At 54.0% G+C, this 25,384-nt stretch overlaps 1 protein-coding gene across 4 annotated transcripts in view; it reads right to left on the reverse strand.

Annotated features, from left to right (window-relative positions):
- The window catches only part of LOC119955745 (calcium/calmodulin-dependent protein kinase type 1-like), a 47,006-nt gene extending 25,095 nt beyond the window's left edge, over nucleotides 1-21,911 (reverse strand). For 3 of the 4 annotated variants that reach the window (XM_038782262.1, XM_038782260.1, XM_038782263.1), the window contains exons 1-3: nucleotides 21,769-21,911; nucleotides 19,138-19,242; nucleotides 9,686-9,817 (exon numbers count right to left, since the gene is read on the reverse strand). In XM_038782262.1, the coding sequence (XP_038638190.1) occupies nucleotides 9,686-9,817; nucleotides 19,138-19,214 (209 nt within the window). In that variant the 5' untranslated portion in view covers nucleotides 19,215-19,242; nucleotides 21,769-21,911. Of the gene's footprint in view, nucleotides 1-9,685; nucleotides 9,818-19,137; nucleotides 19,243-21,651; nucleotides 21,675-21,768 lie in introns of those variants that run through there. The other variant, XM_038782261.1, reaches the window with a different exon arrangement.
- Nucleotides 21,912-25,384: the final 3,473 nt, after the last annotated feature.

A 25,384-nucleotide genomic window follows, 5' to 3' on the forward strand; every position in this document is an offset into this window, starting at 1 on the left:
TCCCCGCCAGCGACAGCGGTAACATATCCCACCTCTTGAACTCCTTCTCCATCTGCTCCACCAACCTTGTGAGGTTGAGCTAATGCCGCCCAGTTTCTATCACTAAGCTAGTCCTGCTTGCCCGCATTTGGCCCATATCCCTCTATACCCACCCTGCCCATGTAACTGCTTTTTAAAGGACAAAATCATACCCGCCTCTACCACTGCCTCTGGCAGCTCGTTCCAGATACTCACCACCCTCTGTGTGAAGAAATATCCCCTCTGGTCTCTTTTGTCTCTCTCCCCTCTCACCTTTAACCTATGCCCTCTAGTTCTAGATTCCTCTACCTTTGGGAAAAGATGTTGACTATCTACCTTATCAATGCTCCTCATTGTTTTGCAGACCTCTATAAGATCACCCCTAAGCCTCCTATACTCGAGGAACAAAGTCCCAGCCTATCCAGCCTCTCCTTATAACTCAGACCATCAAGTCCCGGTAACATCCTCGTAAATCTCTTCTGCACTCTTTCTAGTTTAACAATATCCTTCCTATAATTTTTTTTTCTTTTTAATTTAGATTACCCAATTATTTTTTCCAATTAAGGGGCAATTTAGCTTGGCCAATCCACCTACTCTGCACATTTTAGGGTTGTGGGGGCGAAACCCACGCAGACACGGGGAGAATGTGCAAACTCCACACGGACAGTGACCCAGAGCCGGGATCGAACCTGGGACCTCAGCGCCGTGAGGCAGTTGTGCTAACCACTAGGCCACCGTGCTGCCCTATATCCTTCCTATAATAGGGTGACCAGAACTGAACACGGTATTCCATGTATGGTCTTACCAATGATTTGTACAACTTCAACAACTTGTCCCAACTCCTGTATTCAGTATTCTGACCAATAAAACCCGGCATGCTGAATGCCTTCTTCCCTTCTGCCATTGGCCACTCTCCATCCTCGGGGACTGAGCGGGTCGCCCGTGGACCCAGGCCCACGTTGGCCAAGCGAGCCCTTTCATAGGTCAGATGTTTCTAGTTTCGGTGGGCTCCCACTCCAAGTGATTATCGGTCTAAGAGATGGGGACCACGAGCCTGGCGTCCACGGTGGATGCCTTGCGTTAAATGTTCGCTCTTCACGGTCCCCTGGAGTGGGGCTCCAGCCAATGGGGGAAGGGGGGGCTCATTGAGAGGAGGCTGTGTTGTGGAGGTACCAATCAGAGCCTGCAAGCTCTGAATTTGCTGATAGGCCCATTCTCATTCCTTGAGCCTGTCGGCAGGCGATACAGAACAACGTCGGGCCCTGATTGTTAACGCCGGGCCCCCTTTAGAGAGGGGAAGCACTGTGCCAGACGTTGGGAGGTGGTGGAGATTGGAGCTGCTCAGACACGGATCTCCTAGAGTGGTGCAAAAGCGAGGTCGCCAACCTAACATCGGGGTGTGGGAGCCTGCGAAGCCTTCAGCGCTGGCCAGGAGGCGGCGCTGGTCAATGGCCGTCCAGGCCAGGACTGAGGAAGGTGGACGGGCAACTATCAAAACAAAGAACAGGTTCCAGGCCGGGGTAAGCCAGATAAAGCCACCAGCAGCCAGCCCAGAGCACATGTTGATGTTGAAAACTCGAGGCCACTGGAGCAAGAGGTGTGGGCAGTGAGGAGGCCATTGATATCAAGACAGATCAGTCAGTATGAAGAGGCACATCGGGGCACAGAGAGTTGATGATGAGTTAAGGGGACGAAGCTTTAAAAGTTTTGATATATTGATCAGTGCCCAGACTGCACATTCATCCTCAACAATAACATCCACCAGAGTTTTGGTGACTTTCATAAAAGAAGGCCGTTCGGCCCATTGAGTCTGCACCGACCCTCTGAAAGAGCACCCTACCTAGACCCATTCCCCCGGCCCCCCCACCTAACCTGCACATCTCTGGACTGTGGGAGGAAACCGGAGCAGCCGGAGGAAACCCACGCAGACACGGGGAGAACGTGCAGACTCCACACAGACAGCTGGGGTCGGAATTGAACCCGGGTCCCTGGCACTGAAAGGCAGCAGTGCTAGCCACTGTGCGCGGATCAGTTCAAAGAGGAGTTTTTTTTACTGGAGTGAAGCACTGAGACGTTGGAGCCCCGGCCAGTTCATGTTTACCCGCCTGGAGACACACAGCTCGCAATATTGGCCATCCCTATTGCCGTGCTGACAACAGGTAGGCTTGGGTTTCGATGAATCAATTACAGACTTGTTCTCGTAAGTCAAAGCGCACTAAAGTAGTTGAGCAGAGATTTTGGGGTTTTGGCGGGTGTCATTGCAGAGCTGAGGGTGGGCGGGGTCAGGGGGGGCATTGACATCATTGAGGCGGGGCTTGACGTCATTGGGGCAACGGTTGGCGTCATTTGGGGCGGGGCTTGGTGTCATTTGGGGCGGGGCTTGGTGTCATTTGGGGCGGGGCTTGGTGTCATTTGGGGCGGGGCTTGGCATCATTGGGGTGGGACTTGATGTCATTTGGGTGGGGGTCACAATGTCACCAGTGGGGGGGGGGGGCAAGGGGGTGGGATGACGATGTGAGAGCCCTGCAAAGAGGGAGAAAGTGGGGCCCCAAACGTTTAGGTTCGCCTCTGCGTACACCGCCCCGCGTCTTAACGGTTTGGCCGAGAGAACCAGACCTTCAAGAATGCAACGCGGAAGCAGTCTGACAGACCGCTGTGCCAACGGTTGGCCAATTGTTTTGTTGCCGCCCAATTCGACCCCCACCACACCGCCACGGGGGGGGGGGGGGGGGGGGGGGGGTGGCCATAGCTGCTGAACAGCTCACGATCCGTCGCCTCAGGATCCATTTAGGATCTCGTGTTCCCTAACTTGGTGGGGTTGGGGCCTCCCAGAGATGTCAACGACTGCGCCGCAAAGGAGCAACTGTCGCTCCGGTGGGTGGGTGGAAGGGGAGACAGTTTTGGTTTGTAATTTGATCTCGGAGCCGCCTTGCTTGGCCGGACGCAGTGTCCCATGTAGACAATGTTAGTGGAAGGACTGTCAAAGAGCACGTCAACCACTTGAGAGTCATGTGGGGGGTGGGGGGGGGGGTTGGCATGCAGTGATAACCCCCCAATTTGGAGCAACTGGGGTTGGCTCCCTCCTGTAAATGTTCCTGCCCAGAAGAAGCCGATGGCTCCCGAATCCACTCAACCAGCTGGGCCTGTGGAGGCCTCATGCCTTTAATCAATAAACCCCTTTGTCAACTATTGGAAGCCGAGAGTGGTCTGTCTCGGGCCACCACACTTGGCAACGTCAAGCTACTTGCCGGTCGCCACGCATTCATGAGGCCTACTCGCCGGTCGCCAGGCGTTCATGAGGCCTACTCGCCGGTCACCAGGTGTTCATGAGGCCTATTCGCATGTTCCCAGATGTTCATGAGGCCAATTCAACGGTTGCCAGGTGTTCATGAGGCGTACTCGCTTTTCGCCAGGCATTCATGAGGCCTACTCGCTTTTCGCCATGCATTCATGAGGCCTACTCGTCGGTCGCCAGGCATTCATGAGGCCTACTTGCCGGTCGCCAGGTGTTCATGAGGCCTATTCGCATGTTCCCAGATGTTCATGAGGCCAATTCAACGGTTGCCAGGTGTTCATGAGGCCTACTCGCTTTTCGCCAGGCATTCACAAGGCCAACTCGCTGGGAGTTTGGCAATGTCAGGTTGGCAAAAGTGCGAAAAATAAAAAACATTAACTCGGCACGAAAGGGGTTACAGAATTTGGGTCGGGAAAATCCAAGCCAGAGGCTCCTGAAAGCTTTCAAGTACTTTTTATTAAATAAATTATTTACTCGGTAACCATGACAACTGCCAATGTCATACCTGACTGGAATTCTTATCATGTTCACTCTATTTAATCCCGACAGCCTTGAATCTCTATTTTTAATCTTCAATTCATTCTTCACAAGAAACACCGATGAGAAAATCCTTGGCACCATTATTGTATCGCCCACAACAGAAACCCTTCTCAAAGGGAATTGGACTCAATAGTGGTCGGCATTCGATCAATCTCTATCTGCTCCGGGGGAGCCACACGATCCTGGGTTTGGGCGACTCCAGAATCTTGAGCCCCATATTTAACACTCCCCAACACTTCCCACCCCACAGCTACCGTGCCCCACCCCCTCTGCCCAACCTGGTGCGACATTGACAGAGGGTCAGTGCTGAGGGAGCACCGCACTGTCGGAGGGTCAGTGCTGAGAGAACGCCGCACTGTCGGAGGGTCAGTGCTGAGAGAGCGCCGCACTGTCGGAGGGTCCGTGTTGAGGGAGTGCCGCACTGTCGGAGGGTCAGTGCTGAGGGAGTGCCGCACTGTCGGAGGGTCAGTGCTGAGGGAGCTCCGCACTGTCGGAGGGTCCGTGTTGAGGGATCGTCGCACTGTCGGACAGTCAGTGCTAAGGGAGTGCCGCACTGTCGGAGGGTCAGTGCCGAGGGAACAGCGTGCTGTCAGAGGGTCAGTGCTTAGGGAGCACTGCATTGTCGGAGGGTCAATGCTGAGGGAGCACTGCACTGTCAGAGGGTCAGTACTGAGGGGGTGCTGCACTGTTGGAGGGTTAGTGCTGAGGGAGCACCGCACTGTTGGACGGTCAGTGCTGAGGGAGCACCGCACTGTCAGAGGGTCAGTTCTGAGGGAGGGCCGCACTGTCGGAGGGTCAGTGCTAAGGGAGCACTGCACTGTCAGAGGGTCTGTACTGAGGGAGCGTTGCACTGTCGGAGGGTCAGTGTTGATGGAGTGTCGCACTGTCGGAGGGTCAGTGCTGAGGGAGCGCCATACTGTGGGAGGGTCAGTGCTGAGGGAGCGCTGCACTGTGGGAGGGTCAGTGCTGAGGGAGCGCCGCACTGTCAGAGGGTCAGTGCTGAGGGAGCGCCGCACTGTCAGAGGGTCAGTGCTGAGGGAGCGGCGCACTGTCGGAGGGTCAGTACTGAGGGAGCGCCGCACTGTGGGAGAGTCAGTGCTGAGGGAGCGCCGCACTGTCGGAGTAGTTTTTTTCGGATGGAACATTGAACTCGATGCCATGTCTGCCGTCTCATGCGGATGCACCAGACTCACGGCCACTATCGGAAGACGACCTTGTGCAAGTGAGAGCGATGGGGATGTTCCTCCCCAGGTTCCGGGGTGATGTACCATCAATTGGACGCGAGACACAATGAAGGTCCAAATTTAGGCTTCAATCAGCTAGATGTTAGCCCGGTGGTCGACTACAGTGTAAGGCCGACCGCCGGGAACTCTGGGTACTTATACCCCACCTCGGAGGCGGGGTCTACTAGCCTCTCGACCAATTGGTGAGCAGTCACATGACTAGTCCCAGCCAATCAGCTGAGAGGCACATGATCAGCCAGAGCCAATGGGAAACCAGTGCTCTGCACCAATGGCAGTGCTCCCATTCATACCAACACACGGGGCCCACTATTCATCCTTCTACCAACATCGCTGCTCGACACTCATTCACAGGAGCATTATTAGAAAAACTACGGTGGCCCCACCTGCACCCTGCCCCAAACCCTTTGATCTGAATCCCACCTGCTTTTCAAAACCTTCAATTTCCCTGTCTATTCAAGAGCCATCATCATCTCATCACCAAGACAACTTTGTGGCTTCCCTACCCAAGCGATCTCACACCCTTGGTGATTTCTACCACTCACCCACCATCCCCACCCCCCACCGCTCCTCCTAGTTCACTGCTCACATCTCCTCCTTCACCCTCCTTCCCAGCAGAGCCATGGAATTGATGATTACTCCCATCCTGTCGTTCGAAAGTACGGTCCTATCTGATGGTTTGTGTGAGGGTTCAGGTTATACATTCGATTTACGGTTAGGGTTAGAGATTGGGGTTACGGTTAGGGTTAGAGATTGGGATTACGGTTAGGGTTAGAGATTGGGATTACGGTTAGGGTTAGAGATTGGGGTTATGGTTAGGGTTACATATTGGGATTACGGTTAGGGTTAGAGATTGGGATTACGGTTAGCGTTAGAGATTGGGGTTACGGTTAGGGTTAGAGATTGGGATTATGGTTAGGGTTAGAGATTGGGATTACGGTTAGCGTTAGAGATTGGGATTACGGTTAGCGTTAGAGATTGGGGTTATGGTTAGCGTTAGAGATTGGGATTACGGTTAGGGTTAGAGATTGGGGTTATGGTTAGGGTTAGAGATTGGGATTACGGTTAGGGGTAGAGATTGGGATTACGGTTAGGGTTAGAGATTGGGATTACGGTTAGGGTTAGATTTTGGGATTATGGTTAGCGTTAGAGATTAGGATTATGGTTAGGGTTAGAGATTGGGATTACTGGTTCTGCTTTTTTATTGGCTCAAGACTCTTGCCCACGTAGAATTTCATGCTTTCAACATTTCCTGCAGTTGACTTTTTGCCCTCCCGTCCTTGGGCCTGTTGTTCCTGGATTTAATTCCTTCGTTTTGTCTCCTACACTCAATAATATTGGCCGGAAACGGTGCCAGAGAGGCCCGGCCAACCGCGCCCACATGTTCTGGTCTTTCCCCAGACTTGTGGAGTACTGGACAGCCTTCTTCGAGGCCATGTCCAAAGTGGTGGGGGTGAGGGTGGAGCCATGCCCGATAGTGGCGGTCTTCGGGGTTTCAGACCAGCTAGATCTACTCCTGGGGAGGAGGGCGGACGCCCTTGCCTTTGCCTCCCTGATCGCCCGCCGTAGAATCCCGTTTGGCTGGCGGTCAGCAGCACCGCCCAGAGCTGCAGACTGGCTGTCCGACCTCTCGGAATCTCTCCAAATGGAGAAAATCAAATTCGCCATCCGAGGGTCGGACGACGGCTTCCACAGAACGTGGGAGCCATTCACGCAATTGTTCCGGGACCTGTTTGTGGCCAACGAACAAGAGGAAGAATAGTCGGGTGGCCAAGAATCAGGGGAAAATGGACGGGAATTGGGGTAGGGCTACGGGTTCGTTATGGGGGTTTGTTCTCATGGTTTTATGCTTATTTCTTTTTCTTGTTAATTTATTGTTTTTGTATTGGAGGGGACGGGTTACTGTTTTTCTTTGTTGTGAAAGCTTGAATAAAAATTATTCAAAAAAAAAGGAAGGACAAAGCGGCAAGCGACAGTCTGATGGCTAGCTGAGGCCCAAAACCAAACAGTAAATAAATGCCTATAAACATGTGCCTCGGCCATATTGGGGAATGTATGCCGGCTAAAGGGGGCGGCCACAGTTGTTATTATGAAGATGCTTACCTGTAAATATACATGTTAATTTTTTGCGTGTTTTTTTTCTAATAATTTGTAATTTGTTGGATATAAAATATGAAAACTCAATAAAAAACATTTCCAAAATAATATCGCCCGGGATTGTCAGAGCCGGCGTGCTGGAATCGCGCCCGGCGCGGGGGCGGAGAATGGGGCGTCGGAACCGCGATGCCTTCCCGCGATTCTCCGGCGAGCGGAGAACCAGTACCAGTCGCGCAGTCGACGCAGCGCCGGCCGGGGGCCATTGAAAGAGGCCCCGCGGCGATTCTCCGGGGACGACCGGCAGAGTTCCCGCCGGACAGCGTGGTACACGTATGGTTCCACCCAGCGTATGATCTGGCGGGGGCGGGGGGGAGGGGGGGGGGGAGCCTACTTCTTAGGCGCCGGCCCGTTGCGTGGGTCCGCCATGTCGTACGGGGCCAGCGCCCAGGCGGCCACCGCGCGCACGCGCAGAGCCACGGCTGGAGGTGCAGGGCCCCATGTCGGCAGCCGGAGCTGCGTGGAGCACTCCGGGGGCCCGCTAGACCCCTTAAAGATGGAGAACCACCCCGGACTTTCTAGAAAAAAGACCGGAGATTGGCGCCCGTTTTCTCGCAGGCGTGGGGACATAGCCCCATTATTGGAGAATCCCGCCCATTGTTCCTGAGTGTCCTTTATTTTGGGTTGGCGCTTGACAGGTTATATGTATGTGGCGGTGGGGTTTAGGGGATGGCAGTTGGGGGTTTGTGGGGGAGCATTATGTTTAGGCCTCATGGATAGCATTAGGATTAGGCCTTACGGTTAGGCTTTAGGGCTAGTCATTATGGTTAGGCCGCATGGATAGCATTAGGATTAGGCCTTACGGTTAGGCTTTAGGGCTAGGCATTATGGTTAGGCCGCATGAATAGCATTAGGATTAGGCCTTGCGGTTAGGCTTTAGGGCTAGGCATTATGGTTAGGCCGCATGAATAGCATTAGGATTAGGCCTTGCGGTTAGGCTTTAGGGATAGGCATTATGGTTAGGCCGCATGGATAGGCATTAGGATTGGGCCTTGCGGTTAGGCTTTAGGGCTAGGCATTATGGTTAGGCCGCGTGGATAGGCATTAGGATTAGGCCTTGCGGTTAGGCTTTAGGGCTAGGCATTATGGTTAGGCCGCATGGATAGCATTAGGATTAGGCCTTACGGTTAGGCTTTAGGGCTAGGCATTATGGTTAGGCCGCATGAATAGCATTAGGATTAGGCCTTGCGGTTAGGCTTTAGGGCTAGGCGTTATGGTTAGGCCGCATGGATAGGCATTAGGGTGGGCAGTAACCCTAACCCTAATGTGGTCAACTTTCAACTGTCACAGGGCAGCACGGTGGCCTAGTGGTTAGCATAACCGCCTCACGGCGCTGAGGTCCCAGGTTCGATCCCGGCTCTGGGTCACTGTCCGTGTGGAGTTTGCACATTCTCCCCGTGTCTGCGTGGGTTTCGCCCCCACAACCCAAAAATGTGCAGAGTAGGTGGATTGGCCACGCTAAATTGCCCCTTAATTGGAAAAAATAATTGGGTAATCTAAATTTAAAAAAAAAAAAAGAACTTTCAACTGTCACGTAAAATGGCCCTAGAAAGACCGCTATTTCAAGGTCTGGGCCGCTGAGGGATTATAAAAATGCAAGTCTTTTGTTCTCAAGCGATCAAGGTCTCACTCCCGCTGACCCACATCCTGATAGCTGGATGTGGCTCATCCATGAATGGGCATTTCTTCTCTCTCCGAAGATGACAGATACTTGACCGCAGTTTCCCACTCTTGGCTTACCCCAGCATTATCATGGAAAATAAACGCTCATGGTTTAGGGGGTAACATATTAGCCTGGATAGAAGATTGGCTGATTGACAGAATACAGAATGGGTCATTTTCTGATTGGTGGGATATAATGAGGGGAGCCCCGCTTGGGGGGGGGGCTGGGGCCTCAACTTTTTAAAATTTACATCGATGACTTAGATGAGGGGAGCGAAGGGACGGTCACTAAGTCAGCAGAAGGCACCAAGGTGGGTGGGACCGTATGTTGCGAAGAAGACATAAGGAGGCGACAGCCGGATATACAAGATTGAGTGAGTGGGCACAAATCTGGTGGGGAGGGGGAGGGATCTGTTTTCAAATTGGGAGGGGGTTTAGGATAGGGATGGGGAGAACCTGCTTTCTCTCAGAGAGTTCTGCACCTTTGGAAGGCGGTGGAGGCAGGCGGCTGGGTTGGGGGGGGGGGTCACTGAATATCTTTAAGGTGGAGATAACAGGTTCTTGTCGGGCGAGGGAATCGAAGGTTATCGGGGGAGGGGAGTAAACGGGGAATGTGGAATTTGAAACGCAAACCGACCGGGCCGTGACGCGGAGCCAGAACCAATGGGCCGAATGGCCTACTTCTGCTCCTGCTTCGTAGGTTTGTACGTCCGCCCCCTTCCCCCCCCCCCCCCCTACCCCCCGGCCCCCTCTCTCCACCACCCGCTCCACTCACATGCGCAACAGGGCAATCTCATTCTCCAGCACGGCCTCTCTGCCCTGCAGGATGTCCTTGACGATGCACTTCACCGCCACCAGCCCTTTCGATTGGCGGTCTTCGGCCAACATGACTTCAGAGAAGGCGCCCCTGCAGAGGGAAAGGCGGGCAGAAGAGGCAGCTTTTAATAGAGGGGGGGGGCGGGGGGAGGGGAGGGAGGGGGGTTGGTGGTTACGGCAGCGTGACGGTTTACATAGAAAAAACTGAATGGCGAAGGCCCACACAAGCCCACTTGGACTACCGTACGGTGCCAACACTGGGTAGGATTGAGCGCCAGGCGAAGGGCGGGTAGAGGCTGTTGTAACCCGCACGAGGGCTCAAGGGGCAGGGTTGACCCACGACCCCCGTGGAGCCGGCAGAATACGGGCTCCCCCGATACGGTGGGGGGGTCTTCATATGGTTCACGTGTATAAATAGAGTCGGCCAGTCAGGCACCAACCAGAGAAGACCCAGTAGGGAAATACAGGAGCTGTACATAATCGTTAACACGTTAAATAAATACGTTTGTTTTTCTCCACAACCCGCGTGGTGGTCTCCTTTCGTTGCCCCCTTACAAAAGGCTGGAATTCGCATCCTGCAATCGATGCCGGGTCAATTAATTCTAAATCTGTCAGATTGAGAGATTTTTGTTATCCAAAGGTATTAAAGGATATGGGGGAGGGGTTGGGGGGGGAAATCAGGTCACAGATCGGACAGGATCTCATTGAATGCAGGACAGGCTTGAGAGGGGCTGAATGGCCTCCTCCTGTTCCCATTCCCCCCCCCATTCCGTCTCTCTCTCTCTCTGTCTCTCTCACTCTGTGTGTCTCTCTCTCTCTCTCTCTCTGTCTCTCTCTCTCTCCTCCCTCCCTACCTCTCTCCCTCTCTCTCTGTCTCTCTCTCTACCTCCCTCTCTCTCTTCCTCCCTGTCTCTTTCTCCCTCCCTGTCTCTGTCTCTCTGACTCTGTCTCTCTCTCCCTCCCTACCTCTCTCCCTCTGTCTCTCTCTCTCTGTCTCTCTCTCTCTCTTCCTCCCTGTCTCTCTCTCCCTCCCTGTCTCTCTCCCTCCCTGTCTCTGTCTCTCTGACTCTGTCTCTCTCTCTCTCACTGTCTCTCTCCCTCCCTCTCTCTATATCTCTACCTCTCTCTATCTCCCTCTGTCTCTCTGGCTCTGTCTCTCCTTCTCCAACTCTCCCTGTTTCTCTCACTCCCTCTGTCTTTCTCTCTGTCTCTCGCTCTGTCTCCCTCGCTCTCTCCATGTGTCTCTCTATATCTCTCTCTCTTTTGCTCTCTCATTCTCTGTCCCCCTCACTCTATATCTCACTCTCTTTATCGCTCCTCTCTCTGTTCCGATCTGTCTCGCTCTGTCACTGACTTTCATTCGCTCTCACTATCTCTATCTCCACCGTTCTGTCTCTACATATCCATCCCCCTCTCTCTCTCTCTTTATCTCTCCCAGTCTCTGTCTCTCTATCTTTCTGTGCCTCTCTATATTTCTACCCCTCTCTACCTCTCTAATAATAATCTTTATTGTCACAAGTAGGCTTACATTAACGCTGCAATGAAGTTACAGTGAAAATCCCCCAGTCGCCTTATTCCATCGCCTGTTCGGGTACACTGAGGGAGAATTCAGAATGTCCAATTCACGTAACAAGCACGTCTTTCGGGACTTGTGGGAGGAAACCGGAGCACCCGGAGGAAACCCACGCAGACACGGGGAGGACGTGCAGACTCCGCACAGACAGTGACCCAAGCCGGGAATCGAACCTGGGACCCTGGTGCTGTGAAGCAACAGTGCTAACCACTGTGCTACCGTGCTCTCTGTATATCTCTACTCCTCTCTATCCCTCTCTGTCTTTCTATATCTCTACCTCTCTCTATATCTCTACCTCTCTCTATCTCTCTCTGTCTTTCTATATCTCTACCTCTCTCTATATATCTCTACCTCTCTCTATCTCTCTCTGTCTATCTCTCTGTCTTTCTATATCTCTACCTCTCTCTATATCTCTACCTCTCTCCATCTCTCTCTGTCTTTCTATGTCTCTACCTCTCTCTATACCTCTACCTCTCTCTATCTCTCTCTGTCTTTCTATATCTCTACCTCTCTCTCTATATCTCTACCTCTCTCTATCTCTCTCTGTCTTTCTATATCTCTACCTCTCTCTCTATATCTCTACCTCTCTCTATCTCTCTCTGTCTTTCTATATCTCTACCTCTCTCTATCTCTCTCTGTCTTTCTATATCTCTCTGTCTTTCTATATCTCTACCTCTCTCTATCTCTCTCTGTCTTTCTATATCTCTACCTCTCTCTATCTCTCTCTGTCTTTCTATATCTCTCTGTCTTTCTATATCTCTACCTCTCTCTATCTCTCTCTGTCTTTCTATATCTCTACCTCTCTCTCTATATCTCTACCTCTCTCTATCTCTCTCTGTCTTTCTATATCTCTACCTCTCTCTATCTCTCTCTGTCTTTCTATATCTCTCTGTCTTTCTATATCTCTACCTCTCTCTATCTCTCTCTGTCTTTCTATATCTCTACCTCTCTCTATCTCTCTCTGTCTTTCTATATCTCTCTGTCTTTCTATATCTCTACCTCTCTCTATCTCTCTCTGTCTTTCTATATCTCTACCTCTCTCTCTATATCTCTACCTCTCTCTATCTCTCTCTGTCTTTCTATATCTCTACCTCTCTCTATCTCTCTACCTCTCTCTATCTCTCTCTGTTTATCTCTCTCACAGTCTCTCTGTCTGTCTATCCCAGCGCGGTTCCAGTTAGAGTCTGTGATTCCCCACTCTGCCAGCCTGATCTGATAGAGAGCGCTGGAACACTGCAGGGTAACAACCCTCTCACACTCTCTGAATACTAATCACACTGCTGCAACATGTTAATGATCACCCACACAAGCTATTCTGGAGGCTTCTTTCTCCAAAGTAAAACAACTCGTCTGTCCTCCTCCTCAAAACCCGGGGCAACCTGACCTGCAAGACAATTTTCCAATTCCCACTCTCATCATCGCTGTTCAGACTTTGGTATGGCACCAACTATTGTCTCTCTGTCTCTCTCTCTCTTCTGGGGCGAAATTCTCCGACCCCCCTCAGGGTCGGAGAATCGCCCGGGGCCGGCGAAAATCCCGCCCCCGCCGTGGCAGAAATTCTCCGCCACCCGGGAATTGGCGGGGGAGGGCGGGAATCACGCCCCGCCGATCGGCGAGCCCCCTGCGGCGATTCTCCGGCCCGCGATGGGCCGAAGTCCCGCCGCCGTGGTTCGAACCACCTCTGGTGGCGGCGGGATCGGCGGCGCCAGCCACCGTGGCCAGGCCCGCGATCGGGGCCCACCGATCGGCCGGCGGGCCAGTGCCGTGGGGGGCACTCTTTTTTTCTTCCGCCGCCGCCACGGCCTCCACCATGGCGGAGGCGGAAGAGAATCCCCCCAGCGCGCATGCGCCGGTGGTGACGTCAGCGGCAGCATGCGCGAACCGGTGAAGGCCTTTCGGCCAGCCCCGGTGCCGGGCGTCAAAGGCCTTGGGGGCCGGTTTGGGCGCCAGTCGGTGTGGTGTCAACCACTCCGGCGTGGGCCTAGCCCCTCAATGTGAGGGCTTGGCCCCTAAATTCCGCACCTTCGGGGAGGCCCGACGTCAGAGTGGTTGGCGCCACTCCGCTACGCCGGGACCCCCCGCCCCGCCGGGTAGGGGAGAATCCCGCCCCCTGTCACTCCCTGTTTTTGTCTCTGTCCCTCACTCTCGCTGTCATTCCGTCTCTCTCTGCCTTTGCCTCTCTCTCTGACTCGCTGTCTCTCTCTCGCTTTCGCTTTTTTAATATAAATTTAGAGTACCCAATCTATTTTTCCCAATTAAGAGGCCAATCCACCTACCCTGCACATCATTGGGTTGTGGGGGCGAAACCCATGCAGACACGGGGAGAATGTGCAAACTCCACAACGGACAGTGACCCAGAGTCGGGATCGAACCTGGACATTGGCGCCGTGAGGCAGCAGTGCTAACCACTGCACTACCTTGCTGCCCTTTCCCTCGCTTTCTCTCTGACTCCCTCTCTCTATCCCTGTCTCTCTCTGTCACGCTCTGTGTGTCTCTTTCTGTCTTTGTCGCTCTTTCTCACTGTCTCTCTCTCTGTCTCTCCATCCCTGTCTCTCTCTCTCTGTCTGTCTCTCTCTCGCTCTCTTTTCGCCGTCTCACTCTCTCTCTCCATTTTCACCTCTCCTTCTCTCTTTGTCTCTCTGTCTCTGTTTATCTCTCTCCCACCCTCTATCTCTCTGCCTCGATCTCCTTTTCTGCGCCTCACTCTTTTGCTCTCTCTCTATCTCTTTCAGGTTCTCATTTATCTTATAGAATTTACAGTGCAGAAGGAGGCCATTCGGCCCATCGAGTCTGCACCGGCTCTTGGAAAGAGCACACTACCCAAATTCAACACCTCCCCTATCCCAATAACCCAGTAACCCCACCCAACACTAAGGGCAATTTTGGACACTAAGGGTAATTTATCATGGCCAATCCACCTAACCTGCACATCTTTGGACTGTGGGAGGAAACCGGAGCACCCGGAGGAAACCCACGCACACACGGGGAGGATGTGCAGACTCCGCACAGACAGTGACCCAAGCCGGAATCGAACCTGGGACCCTGGAGCTGTGAAGCCATTGTGCTATCCACAATGCTACCGTGCTGCCTTTACAATCGCACTTCAACACCGCCCCCTCTCTCTATTTGCCACTCTGTCCTTTGGTCTCTGTCTCTCTCTGTTTCCATGTTTCTCTCTCTGTCTCTCACCCCTCTCACTCTCTGACCACCTCTTTCGCTCTCTCTGAAGAAGGTTCACACCACCCCGGAAGGTTGACTCTGTCTCTGCAGAGACTTTCTGCGTTTATTTCAAATTGACTATTCTCCTTTTATTTCTTCACTGTCTCTCTCACTTTATCTGTCTCTCATAGAATCATAGATTTTACAGTGCAGAAGGAGGCCATTCGGCCCATCGGGCCTACACCGGCCCTTGGCCTCCACCCTATCCCGTAAACCCACCTATCCTTTTTTGGACACTAAGGGCAATTTATCATGGTCAATCCACCCAACCTGCACGTCTTTGGACTGTGGGAGGAAACCGGAGCACACGGAGGAAACCCACGCAGACACGGGGAGAACATGCAGACTCCGTGTCACTGACCCTATAACATAACCCAGGGGTGTCCTCCCTATCTCTTTTCCTCTCTCGGTCTCCCTCTCTCACTCACACTCTCAGTTTCTGCTTTACTCTCTCTGTCTTTCTCTGTCTCTGTCTCTCTCTCTCTGTGTCACTCTCTCTGTTTCTCTCTCTGGCTCCCCCTCTCTCCCTGTCTCTTTTTATCTCTCTCTCTTTGAGTCTTTCTATCTCTCTCTCTTTCTGTCTCTCCCTCTCTCTCTTTCTGTCTCTGTCTCTCACTCTCTCTGGCTGACTGTCTCTCTCTGTCTCTCTCTTGCTCTCCCTGTCTGCCTCTTTCTCTCTCTCTCTCTCTTGATCTGTGTGTGTGTGTGTGTGTCCCTCTCTCTCTCTCTGCTCTCTTTTTCTCTCTTTCTATGCCTCCCTCTCTCTCTCTTTCCCTCTCTCTTGTCTTTGGGGATATTTTAACAATGTACAATTGGGGGGGGCGTTAAATATCCACATTGTGGGTCCGAGAAGATCTGATGAACATTGAACATAGAACATTACAGCTCAGTACAGGCCCTTCGGCCCTCGATGTTGCGCCGACCTGTGAAACCCCTCTAAAGCCCATCTACACGAGTCCCTTATCGTCCATATGTCTATCCAATGACCATTTGAATGCGTTTAGTGTTGGCGAGTCCACTACTGTTGCAGGCAGGGCATTCCACGCCCTTACTACTCTCTGAGTAAAGAACCTACCTCTGACACTGTCCTATATCTATCTCCCCTCAATTTAAAGCTATGTCCCCTCGTGCTGGACATCACCATCCGAGGAAACAGGCTCTCAATGTCCACCCTATCTAATCCTCTGATCATCTTGTATGCCTCAATTAAGTCACCTCTTAACCTTCTTCTCTCTCACGAAAACAGCCTCAAGTCCCTCAGCCTTTCCTCGTAAGATCTTCCCTCCATACCAGGCAACATCCTGGTAAATCTCCTGTGCACCCTTTCCAATGCTTCCACACCCTTCCTATAATGAGGCGACCAGAACTGCACGCAATCCTCCAAATGCAGCCGCACCAGAGTTTTGTACAACTGCAACATGACCTCATGGCTCCGAAACTCAATTCCTCTACCAATAAAAGCTAACACACCGTACGACTTCTTAACAACCCTCTCAACCTGGGTGGCAACTTTCAGGGATCTATGGACATGGACACCGAGATCTCTCTCCTCGTCAAGAATCTTACCATTAGCCCTGTACTCTGTCTTCCTGTTATTTCTTCCAAAATGAATCATCTCACACTTTTCTGCATTAAACTCCATTTGCCACCTGTCAGCCCAGCTCTGCAGCTTATCTATGTCCCTCTGTAACTTGTAACATCCTTCTGCACTGTCCACAACTCCACCGACTTTAGTGTCATCTGCAAATTTACTCACCCATCCTTCTACGCCCTCCTCCAGGTCATTTATAAAAATGACAAACAGCAACGGCCCCAAAACAGATCCTTGTGGCACACCACTAGTAACTGGACACCAGTCTGAACATTTCCCATCAACCACCACCTTGTCTTCTATCAACTAGCCAATTTCTGATCCAAACTGCTAAATCACCCTGAATCCCATGCCTCTATATTTTCTGCAATAGCCTACCGCGGGGAACCTTATCAAACGCTTTACTGAAATCCATATACACCACATCAACTGCTTTACCCTCATCCACCTGTTAGGTCACCTTCTCGAAGAACTCAATAAGGTTTGTGAGGCACGACCTACCCTTCACAAAACCATGTTGACTATCTCTAATCAAATTATTCCTTTCCAGATGATTATACATCCTATCTCTTATAAACCTTTCCAAGACTTTTCCCACAACAGAAGTAAGGCTCACTGGTCTATAGTTACTGGGGTTATCTCTACTCCCCTTCTTGAACAAGGGGACAACATGTGCTATCTTCCAGTCTTCTGGCACGATTCCTGTAGACAAAGATGACTTAAAGATCAAAGCCAAAGGCTCTAGCTTCCCAAAGAATCCTAGGATAAATCCCATCCGACCCAGGGGACTTATCTATTTTCACATTTTCTAGAATCGCTAACACCTCCTCCTTATGAACCTCAAGCCCTTTTAGTCTAGTAGCCTGTATCTCAGTATTCTCCTCATCAACTTTGTCTTTTTCCTGTGTGAATACAGACGAAAAATACTCATTTAGCACCTCTCCTATCTCCTCGGACTCTACGCACAACTTCCCACTACTGTCCTTGACTGGCCCTACTCTTACCCTAGTCATTCTTTTATTCCTGGCATACCTATAGAAAGCTTTAGGGTTATCCTTGATCCTACCTGCCAAAGACTTCTCATGTCCTCGCCTGGCTCTTCTTAGCTCCCTCTTTAGAGCCTTCCTAGCTAACTTGTAACTCTCAAGCGCCCTAACTGAACCATCACGTCTCATCTTTACATAAGCCTCCTTCTTCCTCTTGACAAGTGTTTCAACTGCTTTAGTAAACCATGGTTCTCCTCGCTCGACCACTTCCTCCCCGCCTAACAGGTACATACTTATCAAGGGTGGTCCTTGGGTGCAGAACACCCCCCCCCCCCCTTCTCTTCCCAGTTTCTCAAATCTCCTGCCTTCTCCCCACAACACATCCCCACATCGTGGAGTAGGTTCTACAGATGGCTGGCTGGAGGGATTGAATGTTGAAGGTGGTGGACAGGGTTGATCAAGCAGGGTAGCTTTGTCCTGAGTGTTGTGCAATACTGGACCCGATCAGCAGGAGGCATCAGAGAGCAGCCAGCATGGCGGGAAATTCAAATGGTGTCAGGCGCACATTCACCTTCCCCCGGGCCCACCCCAAAAAGTTCCCATTACCCCTCCCCCCCAACCCCTTTCTTCACCTCAACTCCATTATCCCCTCCCCCTCATCCCTTTCCCCAACCCCTACCTTCACCTCGGTCCCCCTTTCCTCCTCCCCTCCCCCTCTCCCCAACCCTGATCTTCACTTCGTCCCCTTCCCCATCACCCTCAACTCAAACCCGATCTTCACCTCAACCCCCCTTCCCCCTCCCCTTCCCCCTCACCCCTCCACCTCAATTCAACCCCCATCTTCACCTCAACCCCCCACTTCCCCCTCCCCTCCCTCCTCTCCCCAACACCTTTCTTCACCTCGTCTCCCTCACCCCTCTCCCCAACCCAATCTTCACCTCAATCCCCCCACTTCCCCCTCCCCTCCCTCATCTCCCCAACCCGATCTTCACCTTGGTCCCCCTTCCCCCTCCCCCCCCGCCCCGCTCTCCAACTCCTATCTTCACCTCAATCCCCCCTTACCGCCCCCTCCCCCCTCTCTCCAACACCTATCTCCACCTCGAGCCCCCTTACCCCCTCCCCCCTCTCTCCAACACCTATCTCCACCTCGAGCCCCCTTACCCCCTCCCCCCTCTCTCCAACACCTATCTCCACCTCGAGCCCCCTTACCCCCTCCCCCCTCTCTCCAACACCTATCTCCACCTCGAGCCCCCTTACCCCCCCCCCCCTCTCTCCAACACCTATCTCCACCTCGAGCCCCCTTACCCCCTCCCCCCCTCTCTCCAACAGCTATCTCCACCTCGAGCCCCCTTACCCCCCTCCCCCTTCTCTCCAACTATCTCCACCTCGAGCCCCCTTATCCCCTCCCCCTCTCTCCAACACCTATCTCCATCTCGAGCCCCCTTACCCCCTCCCCCCTCTCTCCAACACCTATCTCCACCTCGAGTCCCCTTACCCCCTCCCCCTTCTCTCCAACTATCTCCACCTCGAGCCCCCTTATCCCCTCTGCCCACTCTCCAATTCTTATCTTCACCTCGGTCCCCCTTACCCCCTCCCCCCTCTCTCCAATTCCTATCTTCACCTCGGCCCCCCCTTTCCTCCTCCCCTTCCCCCTCTCCCCAACCCTGATCTTCACCTCGTCCCCCTTTCCCCCTCACCCCTCCCCCTCACCTCAACACCGATCTTCACCTCTTCCCCCTCCACTTCCCCCTCTCCCCAACCCCTTTCTTCACCTCGTCCTCCCTTACCCCCTCCACTCCCCCCTCACCCCTTCCCTCCCTCCACGACCCTGATCTCGTCCCACCTCAGCCCCCCTCTCCCCAACCCCTATCTTCGCCTCATCCCACTTTCCCCCCTCCCCTCACCCCTCCCCACTCTCCCCAACCCGTATCTTCATCTCGATTCCCCTCCCTCTCTCATCCATGCGCCCCGCCCCCTCCACCCCCTCGCACCCCCCCCCCTCCCTCCCCCAAACCCCCCCTCCAAGGGGCAGGAACACTCACGCGCCCAACTGTTCCTTAATGACATAAACGGCGGAGATATCCTCTGTTTTTTTGATCCATCCCTCTTCCAGAGGCATCTTGTGGACAACGTTCCTGGGATTTTCCCTGAGACGGAAAGGAAAAAAATTATTTGGGAACATTTGCAGACGGAAAGTTTATCCGTGGGTGAAACATTCACCTCTCCAACCACTCGAGGGACAATGTGGTTGTAAAACTGTCAAAGCGGAGAGTGTGTGTGTTTGTGAGTGTGTAAGTGTTTGTGAGAGTGCGTAAGTGAGTTTGTGAGTGTGTGAGTGTATGAGTGTGTGTATGTATGTGTGTTTGTGAGTGTGTGTATTTGAGTGAGTTTGTGAGCGAGTGTCTGTGTTTGTGAATGTGTGCATTTGTGTGTGTGTTTGCGAGTGTGTTTGTGAGTGTGTGTTTGTGAGGGTATGTGTGTGTGTGTTAGTGAGGGTGTGTGTGTTTGTGAGTGTGTGTTTGTGAGTGTGTGTTTGTAAGTGTGCGTTTGTGAGTGTGTGCGTTTGTGAGTGTGTGTTTGTGAGTGTGTGCTTGTCAGTGAGTGTGTGCGTTTGTGTGTGTGCTTGAGTGAGTGTGTGCACGTTTGTGAGCGTGTGTGGTGTTTGTGAGTGTATCTATTTGTGAGTGTGTGTTTGTGAGTGAGTGTCTGCCTTTGCGAGTGTGTGTGTGCGTTTGTGAGTTAGGGTCAGTGCTGAGGGAAAGCCACACTGTCGGAAGGTCAGTGCTAGGGGAGTGCTGCACTGTCGGAGGGTCAGTGCTGAGGGAGCACCGCACTGTCGGAGGGTCAGTGCTGAGGGAGTGCTGCACTGTCGGAGGGTCAGTGCTGAGGGAGCGCCGCACTATGGGAGGGTCAGTGCTGGGGGAGCGCCGCACTGTCGGAGGGTCAGTGCTGAGGGAGCGCCGCACTGTCGGAGGGTCAGTGCTGAGGGAGCGCCGCACTGTCGGAGGGTCAGTGCTGGGAGAGTGCTGCACTGTCGGAGGGTCAGTGCTGAGGGAGCGCCACACTATGGGAGGGTCAGTGCTGGGGGAGCGCCACACTGTCGGAGGGTCAGTGCTGAGGGAGCGCCGCACTGTCAGAGGGTCAGTGCTGAGGGAGCGCCGCACTGTCAGAGGGTCAGTGCTGAGGGAGCGCCGCACTGTAGGAGGGTCAGTGCTGAGGGAGTGCTGCACTGTCGGAGGGTCAGTGCTGAGGGAGCGCCGCACTGTCAGAGGGCCAGTGCTGAGGGAGCGCCACACTGTCGGAGGGTCAGTGCTGAGGGAGCCCCGCACTGTCAGAGGGCCAGTGCTGAGGGAGCGCCACACTGTCGGAGGGTCAGTGCTGAGGGAGCATTGCACTGTCGGAGGGTCAGTACTGAGGGAGCATTGCACTGTTGGAAGGTCATTACTGAGGGAGTGCCGCACTGTCGGAGGGTCAGTGCTGAGGGAGTGCCGCACTGTCGGTGGTTCAGTGCTGAGGGAGCGCCGCACTGTCGGAGGGTCAGTGCTGAGGGAGCGCCGCACTGTGGGAGGGTCAGTGCTGAGGGAGCGCCGCACTGTCGGAGGGTCAGTGCTGAGGGAGCGCCGCACTGTGGGAGGGTCAGTGCTGAGGGAGCGCCGCACTGTCGGAGGGTCAGTGCTGAGGGAGCGCCGCCCTGTCGGAGGGTCAGTACTGAGGGAGCGCCGTACTGTCGGAGGGTCAGTGCTGTGGGAGCGCCGCACTGTCGGAGGGTCAGTGCTGAGGGAGCGCCCCACTGTCGGAGGGTCAGTGCTGAGGAAGCGCGGCACTGTCGGAGGGTCAGTACTGAGGGAGTGCCGCACTGTCGGAGGGTCAGTGCTGAGGGAGCGCTGCACTGTCGGAGGGTCAGTGCTGAGGGAGTGCCGCACTGTCGGAGGGTCAGTGCTGAGGGAGCGCCGCACTGTCGGAGGGTCAGTGCTGAGGGAGCGCCGCACTGTCAGAGGGTCAGTGCTGAGGGAGCACCGCACTGTCGGAGGGTCAGTGCTGAGGGAGCACCGCACTGTCGGAGGGTCAGTGCTGAGGGAGCACCGCACTGTCGGAGGGTCAGTGCTGAGGGAGCGCCGCCCACACACACGCAGCCTCAGTGCCCACGAGCTGCCAGTCAGCCTCTAACCCCAAACCCACGCCCCCGCACCCGGTGAATGTCGCACTTCATCACCACCCACCCCCTATGTTTCCCCTCCCACACATACATACACCCCCCCCCCCCCCCCCCCCCCCACAGAGTCGAATGGCCCAGCCATCCTCGCATTCCCACACCTGGTACAAACATTCCGTGCCCACAGAAGGCGCACGGGGGCTGGAGTGCTGGTCGGAGGAGGATAAAGAAATGCAAAAGGCGATTGAGGCTTTTGGAGGGTGGGGGTGGGGGGGGGATGGGGACGGAGAGGGTCATGGCCAGGATTCGGAGGGGGGGGGTGAAAGGGGGTGGGAAAGATGAGAGGAGTTGGGCAAGGTATGTGACAGAGTGGCGATGCAGAGCGAGATGCCCTCATCAAGACCTGTTTTCAAAAATCTTCCCTCAGAAGCGGTCCAGAAGGAATGTCGAGAGGCTGAGACGGCCGGTGGGGGGTATCAATGGACAATCGACCGAACCACCCAAGAATTACATTCCTTACCTTCCCAAAAGCCAGTTATCTCTTCCTGCCTGTCTCTCTCTCCCTCACACGCACACTCTCTCTCTCTTCCACGTTCTCTTCACACACTGGTTCTCTCTCTCTCCCCCACTCTCTCTCTTTTACACACACTCTCTCTCTCTCGCTCCGACAATGTCTCTCTCCTCCCACACACACACACACTCTCTCGCTCCTACAATGTCTCTCTCTCTCCTCCCAAACACTCGCTCTCTCCCACAATCTCTCTCTCCTCCCACATACACACATTCGCTCACCCCTACTCTCTATTTCCCACACTCTCTCTCCCTCCCACACTCTCTCCCTCCCACTCTCTCTCCCTCCCACACTCTCTTTCTCCCACTCTCTCTCCCTCCCACACTCTCTCCCTCCTACTCTCTCTCTCTCCCTCCCACACTCTCTCCCTCCCACTCTCTCTCCCTCCCACACTCTCTCCCTCCTACTCTCTCTCCCTCCCACACTCTCTCCCTCTCACACTCTCTCCATTCCCACACTCTCTCTCTCCCTCCCACTCTCTCTCCCTCCCACACTCTCTCTCTCCCTCTCACACTCTCTCCATTCCCACACTCTCTCTCTCCCTCCCACTCTCTCTCCCTCCCACACTCTCTCTCTCTCCCTCTCACACTCTCTCCATTCCCACACTCTCTCTCTCCCTCCCACTCTCTCTCTCTCCCACTCTCTCTCCCTCCCACACTCTCTCCCTCCCACATTCTCTCTCTCTCCCACACTCTCTCCCTCCCACACCCTCCCCCACTCTTTCTCTCCCTCCCACACTCTCTCTCCCTCCCACACTCTCTCCCTCCCACACTCTCTCTCTCCCTCCCACTCTCTCTCTCTCCCTCCCACACACTCTCTCTCTCCCTCCCACACTCTCTCCCTCCCACACTCTCTCTCCCTCCCACACTCTCTCCCTCCCACTCTCTCTCTCTCCCTCCCACACTCTCTCTCTCCCTCCCACTCTCTCCCTCCCACTCTCTCTCCCTCCCACACTCTCTCCCTCCCACACTCTCTCTCTCCCTCCCACACTCTCTCTCTCCCTCCCACACTCTCTCTCTCCTTCCCACTCTCTCTCTCCCTCCCACACTCTCTCTCTCCCTCCCACTCTCTCTCTCTCTCCCTCCCACACTCTCTCTCTCCCTCCCACACTTTCTCTCTCCCCCTCCCACACTCTCTCTCCCTCCCACACTCTCTCTCTCCCTCCCACTCTCTCTCTCTCCCTCCCACACTCTCTCTCTCCCCCTCCCACACTCTCTCTCCCTCCCACACTCTCTCCCTCCCACTCCCACACTCTCTCTCTCCCCCTCCCACACTCTCTCTCCCTCCCACACTCTCTCTCCCTCCCATACTCTCTCTCTCCCTCCCACACTCTCTCTCCCTCCCACACTCTCTCCCTCCCACTCCCACACTCTCTCTCTCCCCCTCCCACTCTCTCTCCCTCCCACACTCTCTCCCTCCCACTCTCTCTCTCCCTCCCACACTCTCTCTCTCTCCATTCTCCCTCTCACACTCTCTCTCTCTCCCCTCCCACACTCTCTCTCCCTCCCACACTCTCTCCCTCCCACTCTCTCTCCCTCCCACACTCTCTCTCTCCCTCCCTCCCACACTCTCTCTCCCTCCCACACTCTCTCTCTCCCTCCCACTCTCTCTCCCTCCCTCCCACACTCTCTCGCTCCCCCTCCCACACTCTCAGGGGCAGCACGGTAGCATGGTGGTTAGCATCAATGCTTCACAGCTCCAGGGTCCCAGGTTCGATTCCCGGCTGGGTCACTGTCTGTGTGGAGTCTGCACGTCCTCCCCGTGTGTGCGTGGGTTTCCTCTGGGTGCTCCGGTTTCCTCCCACAGTCCAAAGATGTGCGGGTTAGGTGGATTGGCCATGCTAAATTGCCCGTAGTGTCCTAATAAAAGTAAGGTTAAGGGGGTGGGGGGGTTGTTGGGTTACGGGTATAGGGTGGATATGTGGGTTTGAGTAGGGTGATCATGGCTCGGCACAACATTGAGGGCCGAAGGACCTGTTCTGTGCTGTACTGTTCTATGTTCTATGTTCTCTCTCTCCCCCTCCCCCACTCTCTCTCTCCCCCTCCCACACTCTCTCTCTCTCCCCCCTCCCACACTCTCTCTCTCCCTCCCACACTCTCTCTCCCCCCTCCCACACTCTCTCTCTCCCCCCTCCCACACTCTCTCTCTCCCTCCCACACTCTCTCTCTCCCCCTCCCACACTCTCTCTCTCTCCCTCACACACCCTCCCACTCTCTGTCTCCCTCCCACTCTCTCTCCCTCCCTCCCACACTCTCTCCCTCCCTCCCACACTCTCTGTCCCACATTCTATCTCTTCCCACACTCCCACTCTCTCTCCCACAATATTTCTCTTTCGCTGTGCATCAGTGCTCTCTTCGCTCTTCTATTTCAAAATATATCCCCCCTTCCCCAGTCCCCCTCCCCCAGTCCCCTCCAGCTAGTTGTCTCCCCTCTGACTCTCTCTCTCTCTCTCTCTCCCTCTGTTGCTCTTAAAGGGACACTCCCCAGTTTCTCAACACAACCTTTCCCCTCCATCTTCCCCTCCTCTCCCACTCACCCTGGGGGTTTTATCTCTCTGTCTTTCTGTTTTACACTCCCTCTCTCTCTCCTTTACTTTCTCTCTCTATCTGTCTTGCTCACTCTCTTCCCAACCCTCTCTGTGCCATTTACTTTCTCCCTCCTTTTCTCCATCTTCCTAGCTCGCTCGTTCTCTCGCTCTTGCGCTCGTTCTCAATCTCTCTCATTCACTTTCTCTATCTTTCTCTCTCACCCTTTCTCTTTGTCCCTCCTTTCTCTCCCCTCCCCCTCTCTTTTTCTCGTTTTCTTTCTCACGCTTTCTTTCTCCATCTCTTTTTCTCCTTCTCTTTCTGTCTCTCTGATGTGGAGATGCCGGCGTTGGACTGTGGTTGAGCACAGTCAGAAGTCTGACAACACCAGGTTAAAGTCCAACAGGTTTGTTTCAAATCACTAGCTTTCGGAGCACTGCTCCGTCCTCAGGTGAATGCCTCTCGTTCTCTTTCTCGCTCTCCCTTTGTCTGTCTCTCTTTCTCTGCCTCTCTCTTTTTTGTCTCTCACTCCCTCTCACCCTGACTATTCTATATTTCTAACAATGTTCAACAAACTGAGGTTAGGGGCAGCAGGGGTACCGGGGGATGAGGGGGCGGGGGGGGGGCGGTTATGAACCTTGGGTCTGTTCCTGCACACACAACCTCTCTCTCCCTCCTTCCCATCCCACACTTCCACACACAAAGAATAAGGTGGGGGTAATGATACCATGTACAGACTCTGGTCAGATTCCCGTCTGGAGTAATTGTCCTCAATTTCGGGCCCGGATTCATTGACTCTCTAATTGCACAGATGGGAGAGTAGCTGTGTTAAGATGTGGGCTTGGGGTCACTGAGAGACTAATTGCACAGATGGGAGTAACTGCGTTTAGGACTGGGCCCAGGATCACTGAGAGACTAATTGCACAGATGGGAGTAACTGCGTTTAGGACTGGGCCCAGGGTCACTGAGAGACTAATTGCACAGATTGGAGTAACTGCGTTTAGGACTGGGCCCAGGGTCACTGAGAGACTAATTGCACA

Source organism: Scyliorhinus canicula, chromosome 21 (genome assembly GCF_902713615.1).
Source record: "Scyliorhinus canicula chromosome 21, sScyCan1.1, whole genome shotgun sequence".
In the NCBI taxonomy this organism is placed as follows: Eukaryota; Metazoa; Chordata; class Chondrichthyes; order Carcharhiniformes; family Scyliorhinidae; genus Scyliorhinus; species Scyliorhinus canicula.